Consider the following 10828-nt stretch of genomic DNA (forward strand, 5'->3'; position numbering starts at 1 on the left):
TTGGGGGGTTTTAAGTCATGTTCAGGCCTAAAATGTGGAATATAACATGGGTGCAAAAAATGAAAAAAGGGCCTCAGTCATGAAGGGGTTAAAGAATTGCCGTTTTAATGTAAAACACTGTAATCATTAGTTACTAGCAAGTTTATTTAGTACTTCTGAACTTATTTAAATGATGGATCATGCGTCCAAAACAATCTCTTTGTTAGCCTACATTCACACTCGCTGGAAGTGCTCATGGAAACGCTTACACATGCCTTATTTTGTACCTGTACACGTGTTTTGAAAGAGTTTTGCAAGCATTTGTGCACTGTAGGACCTTGTGAGCTATAGATCATATGCCAAGTTTCTTGGCATCAGATGCAAAAACAGACTGGGGTCAAAAAGGTTGGGGAGGATGAAACCCTCCACATCCAGAAGACTGCATAGGCATTGCTCCTCCATCTTTTCCTGGTCTTGGCTTGCTACAGGATGGAAAGCAGATAGTGCTTTCAGGCACAAATATTTGAAACATAACTTGTGTCACACATGTACGTTCTCTTGCATTAAGCTATATGGGGCAAAAAAAACTCATGTATCTATTCCAGCAACTGAGCATAGAGATGGGAACAGTCTCTATTGAGAATTATGAGAGTCCCAATTAGGGTTGCCACCTTTTCTTGAAACCTGAACACTCTTGCACCGCATGCTGCTCCCCACCCCCCCATGCTTCCAAGGTCTCAGGTGGCCTGTGCGGGCTCTCAGGTGGGCTATGTGAGCTCTCAGGGTGGCTATGCGGGTTCTCAGGTGGGATATTCGGTCTCTCAGGTGGGCTAGGTGTGCTCTCCGGTGGGCTATGCAGGCTTTCAGGAGTCTTGTGTGGTGTCTCACCTGGGGTCCAGGGGTAGCAGCATGCTTTTAAATAGACGTGGGAGATGTGGGGGCAGGCCTGCACCTGTTTACAGGTGCCCGCAGCTCACAGGTAGATGCGGCTGACTTTATCCCGCGCTTGCTGGGGACCTGGGCAGACGCATCTGCTGGAAACCTGAACACAAGACTCAAAAACAGGACTGTCCGGGGTGGCAACCCTAGTCCCAATGCTGTACAATGTTGCACTTAGGCCTAAAAACGCTCACATGTGAATGCGGGTTTACTATTCACCACCCTCATCTATGGGCTCACAGAGGGCACATGTAATCCATGGACCTGTTTCCATTTTCCTGTTGTACCATGTTTCTCCTTTCTCATTCTTCGACGTTTACGGGCCTCCTGAGCACAGCTGAATGAGGATAACCCGGCACAGAACGGACTTTCCCGGCTCTCAGACTGCCCAGTCACGTCTGGTTACCTCACGTTCACTTTTAATACCAAACATCATCCGTTATCACGTGACCCCCGCTAATTAAGGGGTTAAGCGTCTGGCTGACACGCCTCCTCTACGTCGACAAGTGACGTATGACGCCCGGGGTCCTTTTGACGTAGCCGATTTTCGGTGCCTGACTAGAACGGTAGCTGGCCATTACAAATCGGCGTAGCGTAAAGCGGAAGCCAGCGAAGGCCCCGAAGCTCCCAGCGGAGAGCAGACCGGCGAGGAGAGGGGAGCCGCGGGGCCGGTACGTGCCTTGCGTTGTGTGCGTGAATTGCGTGCCGTGCGTAAGCGGCGTCCGTACGCGGCGGGGGGTATTAGAGGGAGGGGGGAACCGGGAACGAGCGGGGGTGTATTCAGGTAAGATGTGGGGGGAGTTGGAGCGGGTTACAAGTATGGAGCATGCGGCAGGTGTTCAGGGTTTGCCTTAAGCCTGCTCTTTCATGGTTCCTGATACTTCGGTGTGTGTCAGGCGGTTTGTTGTTCGGGTCTGTGTTGGCTCCATTCTATAAACAGAATCATGGGGCTGCCTTGTCCAGCGTGCTTCTTAACGACTTTGTTAGCCGTCAGGCACTGTATGGTGCTGGGCTTACTGTGTATGTGTGACAGGTTGCTCCTCTGTTCCTCCACTTTACTTGTGGACTGGTCTGCTAACAGGCGGCCCTTGAAACTGTCCTGTACTGCTACGCAGAGCATTAGGCTTCCTGCAATATGTGTTCTTATACAGGATTTATACCATGCTAACCGTCTGCACAGTGCTTTACAAAATGAAGCAAGATGAGCTATGATACAATTCAAGATGGAGGTTAAGAGGGCTTCTTAGAGGGTTGGTGTGAGTGATACAGAAGCTAGTAATTGGGGGGTGAGGTGTCTGAGAAGGTTGTTGGGTAGAGGAGAGGCTTCCCTGAAGAGATAACTTTCCATGAATCACCTAAAGGTGGACAGAGTAGGAAGTAGATTGTGGTAGGGAGTTCCAGAGGATGGGAGAGTCCTGGAGGTCAGCATGGAAGGAGTTGATAAGGGAGCTAGAAAGCAGGAGATCTAGGGATGAATGAAGAGCATGGTTTGGGTGATGTTTTGGGAGTGTTGCTGATGTAGCTAAGGGGAGAAATGTGGCTGGCTTTGTGTGTTTTAATATTTTGAATTCTATTCTTAGGGTGAGCAGCAGCCAGTGGAAGGGTGGCAAACGCTGAGCCATTGGTAAGATGGATGATTCTGGCAGCAGCAATCATGATAGACTGAAGGGAGGGGATAGTCTGTATAGTGGTAGACCAAGGAGGAGGGAATTGTGATCATTTGAATGAGAGCTAACGAGTGAATTAGTAGCTTAGTGGTTTCATTGGTTTGGAAGGGGTGTATTTATGGGGTCAAAAGGTATGAATGGACAACCTTTGTTTTGGATGGTGGTGAAGGGATCAAACCTCTGGTTTCTATTAGTCTTTTCTCCCGCGGGGGGAGGTTCATTCTCTGTTTTTCCAGGGGACTGCTGTCTCTCAGAGGGAAAGTGAGGGGGGGTCTGAACATTTTTCCAGTTGTCAACAGAACATAAGGTGATGTGTTTTTGAGTTCCCTTTCTGCCTAAGTGACAGTGGTCCCCTGTACAAACAGGCAGGATGAATCCAGATGGAGCACTGACACAAAAACCGGATGGAGGTTCTTCCAAAGAGGACACCTTTTCTGGTAATGGCTGTCCTAATGTGGATTTGGAGAGGCTCACCTCCTGCTGTCTCCTGGACAGGAAGTGAAGGTTTAGGGCTTCTAAAGGGACGTGGAGAGCAAAATTTAAAGCCCCTGTCTGACGGGCTTTGGGCTTGTGCCAAAGGCATCAGTAATAGACTCTTCTGAGGCCATTCAGAGTTTGATAGAAGCATGTGACCTGCATTTTACCAGCTTCAAGCAGGTTTTGCATTGTCATCTACCAGGGGGAGACAAATTAAGGTGATCCTAAACTCAGCAGTTAACTCTTAAAAATACATTCAAGTACCTTTTTAACTATTAACAAAAATGTATCTTATTTCTCTTATCATCCAGCTGTAGATCCTGAAATCATCTCTGAATTCATGATGACACTGTACTTCCGACTGGAGGGTGGCTACCTTTGTTCCGCATGGTCCCTGCGTGTGTTGTCAAGCTCACTCCTGTGATGGACTACAATCTCAATACAAATGGGTAAACTGAATGTGAGATTGTAGTCCATCACAGGAGCGAGCTTGGAGTGGTGACTATTTTACAACACACACAGGGAGACCAAAAGTAGGACAGTGTCGGCACCAATTCAGAGATGATTTGAGGATCTACAGCTGAGTGATACACAAATAAAATACATTAATATTATTAGTTGGAGTACTTGAATGCAGTTTTAAGATTAACACTTGAGTTTAGTGTCACTTTAATACGGAATTCAGAAGCCAAAATGATTTTTGTTGTTTAGGAGCCAGCTCCTTTTGACAACTAGAGAACCTCCAAAGTTAGACACCAAGTGTAATTTGAAAAGATCTACCTGGCTGCTGGTTTTTTTCCAGCCTTGGCATAGACTGCTGTGGAAATACACATCAGTCCATGCAAGTAACAAGAGGTCAATAAGTTGGTTTAAGGCTCCTGAACTGATAAAGAAATACTGCAATGTTTCTAACCTGGCAGCAGATTTACTCTTAGTGGTTTCCTCCCCATCAGCACATATTCCCTTCACTCCTCTCTCCTTTGTTTGCCTGGAGCAGGAGAAGATCAGGTTGTAGGTTTCAAAGTATGGACTATCACCAGGTGACATTGCTGTTGATTGGCCTAGTGCTGTCACTTGGTCAATGCTCCCTTATACCTGAAAATACGGGGAGTGTTTTCTTTACTCCCTGCCACTTAATAGAGAGGTGGGGGAGTGAAAGAAAGGTGAGTATAGCTTCCCTTTCTAAATTTTCTACTGATTAATTGCTAAGGATATTGATTGGTTGCTACTTCTTTTTTTTCTGCCCGATTACACTACTAAAAGTCTCCAGTGTAGTGCTATCCTTCTAGAATCCTTCTTTAATTTCCAAAGCACCCTTTTTGTGTAAAAACATTGTCACTTACAGACTTTGGATGTGGCCATGCGTGAGCATTTTGATCAAGGTATACTTGAAAGTTTTCCTACAGAGAGGGGAGGGGGAACAGTAGCGATCAGTTGGGGTAAAATCCATTCTAGCAGTGTCTCCTGGCTGCGACTGCTTAAGAAAACAGGGAGCAGACATGGAAACATTTGCAAGTCCAGTTTTAAATGTCTGGAACAAGTAAACATTCTAGTTCATCTGTAAACTATTTTTGAGACCCACAGCCAACTGCTTGGAAGTGTACAAAAAGCGTATGTATATAATATAATTATTGTGATCACTTGAAAGAAATACTAGGCTTTGACAGTTAGACCTTGTTCACACCAAATGCAGAGCAGATCCGGTCAGGTTTCTGCACATGCACGCTAGTCTTTTAGATGTGGTTTTTGATGCGTTGCGGGCTCTTTTTGGCAAAATATATATATATTTTTTTTTTTTAAGTTTTAAATGGGCTTTCAGTGTGTTCCAGGCATTTGCATGAGTTTTTGATGCGTTCCAGAGCAGGTAAAATAGGGCCTGCTGCAGTTTTTTCACCTGCTCTGGATCTGCTCTGCAACTGCACGCTGCGATGTGAACTGGAGCAAAAAATACCATTGGAATATATTGGACGCAGTTTTGATCCGGTCTGCAACTGATATGCTCTGCACCTGCTCCGTGCTTGGTGTGAACAAGGCCTTATGCTATTTAGCAGAGTTGGTCTGTGATCTGCAAGGAAAATGGATTAGTCTCAATCAGGGTCTTGCAAACTCATTCAGAGTTTATATTTTTACTTTGGCAGGGAAAGAATACAGCGGAATAATCACATACGCACTCAATGGCCACTTTATTAGGTACACCTTGCTAGTACTGGGTTGGAGCCCTTTTGTCTTCAGAACTGCCTTAATTCTTTGTGGCATAGATTCAACAAGGTGATGGAGTTATTCCTTAGAGATTTTGGTCCATACTGACATGATAGCATCACACAGTTGGAGATCTGCTCTGCAACTGCACGCTGCGATGTGAACTGGAGCAAAAAATACCATTGGAATATATTGGACGCAGTTTTGATCCGGTCTGCAACTGATATGCTCTGCACCTGCTCCGTGCTTGGTGTGAACAAGGCCTTATGCTATTTAGCAGAGTTGGTCTGTGATCTGCAAGGAAAATGGATTAGTCTCAATCAGGGTCTTGCAAACTCATTCAGAGTTTATATTTTTACTTTGGCAGGGAAAGAATACAGCGGAATAATCACATACGCACTCAATGGCCACTTTATTAGGTACACCTTGCTAGTACTGGGTTGGAGCCCTTTTGTCTTCAGAACTGCCTTAATTCTTTGTGGCATAGATTCAACAAGGTGATGGAGTTATTCCTTAGAGATTTTGGTCCATACTGACATGATAGCATCACACAGTTGGGGCAGATTTGTCGGCTGCACATCCATGATGCGAAGGCAGGATTGATCCATGCTTTCATGTTTACATCAAATTCTGACCCGACCACCCGAATGTCTCAACAGAAATTGAGACTCATCAGACCAGGCAATGTTTTTCCAATCTTCCATTTTACAATTTTGGTGAGCCCTTGCAAACTGTAGCCTCAGTTTCCTGTTCTTAGCTGACAGAAGTGGCACCTGGTGTGGTCCTCTGTGGCTGTAGCCTATCTGGTTCAAAGTTCAATGTGTTGTGTGTTCAGAGATGGTATTCTGCATACCTCAAATGTAACAAGTGCTTATTTGAGTTGTTTTTCTATCAGCCTGAACCAGTCTGGCCATTCTCCTCTGACATGAACAAGGTATTATTGCCCAGAGATCTGCCGCTCACTGGATATTTTCTCTTTTTCAGACTATTCTCTGTAAACCCTAAAGATGGCTGTGTATGAAAATCCCAGTAGATCAGCAGTTGCTGAAATACTCAATCACTTCAATTCCCTTTCTTCCCCATTCTGATGCTCGGTTATAACTTCAGCAGACCATCTTGACCATGTCTACATGCCTAAATGTATTGAGTTACTGCCATGTGATTGGCTGATTGGATATTTGTGTTAACGAGCAGTGGAAGAGGTGTACCTAATAAAGCGGCTAGTGAGTGTATGTTCAGCTTAAAGGAGAACTATGATGTGAGTGAAAATCACTCATCCTCATAGTTCGAGCCGCCACGGGACAATGAAACTGTCACACGTCGGCTCAGTAGATCGCAAAGTGAGCGAACACATACCGTCGCTCGCTCACGTCTCGATCATCTCCCTGCAGAGAGCATTGACTGTGTCACGGCTCCCTGCAGGGATTCCCTCCCTGCTCCTATCCTCCAGCACTGATTGGAGGAACGTACAGGGGAGGGGGTGGGTACAGCTGGCTCTGCTGCTAGATGGGCAAAGCCAGCTGTCACTCGCACAGCTTGGTGGATCTCAAAAGTAATGTCTGGATCCGTCTGGGCTGCGGCGGTCTCGGTATACTGCAAGCTGTAGCTTGTGATATACTAAGCTTTGGGTCATGGGAGGATCCTGGTATATTTGTCCTCCTGTGACCCCTGAGAGAACTAGGGGGAGAAACAATTGCCCCATAGTTCTCTTTTTTAAGGCTGTGATGTCACAATCCATTATCTTCAGAGATCTACCTACATGTTGGCAGTAACTTTATTTCAGAGCACTGAACTCTTTGCTGCTAATGACATGAAAGGCAGCAAGTGTGTTTGTTTCTTCCCCCTGTCAGGGGCATAAACATTAAATTTTACGTTTAGGCCTAGGCAAATAATGGCTCGATTTCCTGTGAATCGACCAAAATTCATGCCATGGGTGGCCCTGTTGGCCTCACCTGGCTTGACAAACTTCGATTGGAAAATTGTTGGCCAGACATTGACTACAGCTAACATGCTGCAGTCACCATTCGCATATTCACATGGCTCCTTAAGTACAATGGCCGACCGCTAAAGATTAATTAATTACACGATTAAGGGTGGTTGGAGGAATGAAGCATGCACTTCTTGTTCATCCTGCAGACTAAAAGTTTATGGCCAGCTCAAAAGTTGAAATGCAGATTTGTGCAAACACCTATTCCTGATTGATCCTCTTCAATGAACAAAGGAGGTTTTGCATTTTCAATGTGTGTTGTGGCAGGTTACATCAACACTCTGCTAATGAGAGCATACCCGAATGCATTCATTTTGGCCACTGTATTTGTTCTTGCTGGCATAGTTGACTCAATTTACAAGATATACTGCCTCTTTTTACAATGCTGCAGTCTTCTGAAGTGAGTAGTCTTAAAAGAAAATCAAAAGTTTTTTTTTTTTATAACCGTCTATATTCTCAAGGGCTGGTAGACCTGTTTTGTTGCCTCAACTCAAAGTATTTCTCACCCACAGCCTTTACAGGTTAACTTATTAGTTAAATATCTGCTGCTATGGCTACCTAACCAATTTCCCTTCCTTAGGTTTGTTGTGGATATCTGGACTTGTTGGGATGGATCACAAGGAGGACCCAGACATCAGAGAATCTTTTGCCAACATCAAGAAGGCCCCTCGAAGCAAATTCCCTCACAGATACTCCAAGGTATTTCCAGTTTTAATTTACTATGAAGCAAACCTGTGGCTGCTTTGCACACAGGCAACACCTGTTGTGAGGCAACTTTTCTGACGAAGGTGACATGAGTTCACTTTCAACCCCTTTTTTTTTTTTTGTTAACATTTTCAGCACTAAAAATATTAACTGTCTGCTTTTAACAGGAAGAACTTCTGGACATTAAGGAACTACCACACTCTAGACAGAGGCCATCTTGTTTACTTGACAAATATGACAGGTGTGTAGCATTGAATATTGTGCTAGAGTTGACTAGAAACATATAAAAAAAACTTTTTTTCTTTTTAATGGTAAATGCATTGTGTTTTTTTTTTTTTTTTTTTTTTTTTTTTTCAGCGATGGCGTTTGGGACCCTGAAAAATGGCATGCGTCTCTATACCCAAATTCTGGACGCAGCTCTCCTGTTGACTCTTCAAGAAAAGACATTGATGCCGAAAGAACTTCTCTGAAACGTCGGATAGCAGGTAAAGTATTAGGCACTGTTTTGGGTTTCTTCTGATGAACTTGAACAATCTATCCCTTCCCCCATGCCAAGGTGCTAGGTGTCATCCTTGACTCGGACCTCGCCTTTCTGCCTCACATCCAATCACTATCCAAATCCTGCCGTCTTCACCTTCGTAACATCTTCAAAATACACCTCTTCCTCGCCAATAAAACCACAAAGATACTCATCCACTTGTTTTGACTACTGCAACTCAATGGCCTACCTGTACACGGGCTATCCCTCCTTCAGTTCATCATGAATGCTGCTGCTAGACTCATTCACCTAACCAACCACTCAGTGTCTGCAACCCCCCTCTGTCAATCCCTACACTGGTTTCCCAAAGGATAAAATTCAAAATATTAAGCACATACAAAGCCATCCACAACTCTGCTCCTGGCTACATTTCATCTCAAAGTATCACCCTAGCCGTCCCCTCTGATCTTCCAAAGACCTCCTACTCTCTAGCTCCCTCGTCAACTCCTCCCATTCTCGGCTCCAGGACTTCTCGAGTCTCTCCCATCCTCTGGAAGTCTTTACCCCAACCTGTCCTCTATCTCCTACTCTGACTGCCTTTTAGGTGATCCCTAAAGACTCATCTCTTCAGGGAAGCCTATCCTGCCTCAACCTAACCACTGAACCATCACTTTCTCAAACAATTCATCTCCACACAGCTACCACCTCTTGCATCACTTGCCCCTCCCTTTTGAGATTGTAAGCTCTCACGGGACAGGCCCTCACCATCTTGTCTTGAATTGTATTGTAGTTGTAATATCTTATATTCTAAAGCACTGCGTAAACTGCTGGCTATATAAATCCTGTTTAGTAATGGCTACAGCAACGATTTGTGTACTTCTTGCAGACCCAAGGGAACGAGTGAAGGAAGATGACCTTGATGTGGTTCTCAGTCCACAACGGAGGAGCTTTGGGGGTGGTTGTCACGTTACTGCTGCAGTTGGTTCACGCCGATCTGGAAGTCCACTTGATAACAAGGAAAATGAGAGCTTGCGACTTATTGGTGGGCGAAGAATTGGAAGTGGCCGCATCATAGGAGCTAGAGGCTTTGAACGTGATCTACGAGAACCTCGTGAGACAAGAGAAAAGGAGTACAAAGATAAGCGTTTCCGGGTAAGGCCACTTGATTTGGGGTTACTTTAGGTTAAAGGGCCAGTAAAAACTTTCCAGTTATCGGTGGGTGTCTGGGCTGAATTACCCACTGCCCATTGAATTTTTGTATCGGTGACCCCAGCAGAAAAAACATTTTGGCCAGCTTTGGATTTACCACTCCTTTTGCATTCTTGGTAGATCATATAAACAATGTACAGGTAGTGCGGGGCCACTGTGTAAATGCATGAAGACTGTGTACTTGGATTCAAATATCTGAACAGCAGGATAAAGGAAATCCTTAACTCTTTTAGCATATGGCAAAAACTGAAGTTTCAATTATATTTGAACTAACCCTTTAAAGCAAACCTGCGGAGAAATAAAAAAATGTAATCTCGCTCTAAATTAACCAGTTGACATCCGCGGTGTTAAACCTCCTTCCCATCCAGGCCATTTTTCAGTATTCAGCGCTGCGGTACTTTAACTGACATTTATTCCGTCATGCAGCGCTGTACTGAAATTAATTTTATATTTTTTTTTACAAAACTTTTTATATTTTTTACTAGGAGCTTTGTGGGTTTGAACAAACCCTTTAAAATAGAAAGATTGAGGCCAAAGGGTCATCAATCTTTTTCTGCAGTCTCTCTTTTTTGTTTCAAAATATTTATTGAGTTTCAATAGTAAAAACAAAGGAAAGCAGTCTCTCTTTTTTTAAATGAACAGGAAGCCTTTATACAGAGTGTTCCTGTTCATTTATAACATGTGGATATAGTATGTTTACTATAACCACAACTATGAATGACAGAAGGTGATGTAGATCACTCCCATTCATATTTGAGGATAAAGTAACCATACTTTGTCAATTATTTACAAACACTCAGTGATCACTGATTGCTGAGTGTTTGTACCTGCTCTCCTTCCTGACATGCTGTCACAGAAGGCGGTGCGGGAGGAGAGCTCAGCCTTCTATGACGGCTGTCTCCGCCCACTCCACTCTCCCTATCTGTGACAGGAGGCTGAGCGGTGTGGGGAGGAGAGACGCCTGCTGCTCACAGCGCTCGGCCACATGCGACAGTTTCTCTTTCCTGCTGGGACACATAGCAGTGGCCAGGGAGGGGAGAGAATGGATGCACTGCTATTTCGGCTAGAAAATGGCACTTTCAGCATTTTGCCAAAAGTGCATTTTTTGGCCGATATGTTTCGGCGGTCCTCTGTAGAATGTGTGTTGTTTTTTTTTTTTTTTTTTTTTTTTTAAAAATTTGGGTATGG

General features: G+C 44.4%; 1 protein-coding gene across 2 annotated transcripts in view; it reads left to right on the forward strand.

Annotated features, from left to right (window-relative positions):
• The first annotated feature begins 1393 nt into the window (after positions 1-1393).
• EIF4ENIF1 (eukaryotic translation initiation factor 4E nuclear import factor 1) overlaps positions 1394-10828 on the forward strand; it is a 25526-nt gene continuing 16091 nt past the window's right edge. The window contains exons 1-5 of one of the 2 annotated variants that reach the window (XM_018557403.1): positions 1394-1589; positions 7829-7947; positions 8121-8194; positions 8311-8438; positions 9318-9583. In XM_018557403.1, coding sequence (XP_018412905.1) covers positions 7858-7947; positions 8121-8194; positions 8311-8438; positions 9318-9583 — 558 coding nt within the window. In that variant the 5' untranslated portion in view covers positions 1394-1589; positions 7829-7857. The remainder of the gene's footprint in view (positions 1590-7828; positions 7948-8120; positions 8195-8310; positions 8439-9317; positions 9584-10828) is intronic. The other variant, XM_018557402.1, reaches the window with a different exon arrangement.

The sequence above is a fragment of the Nanorana parkeri genome, unplaced genomic scaffold (genome assembly GCF_000935625.1).
Source record: "Nanorana parkeri isolate BGI_ZX_2015 unplaced genomic scaffold, ASM93562v1 scaffold282, whole genome shotgun sequence".
NCBI classification, from domain to species: Eukaryota; Metazoa; Chordata; class Amphibia; order Anura; family Dicroglossidae; genus Nanorana; species Nanorana parkeri.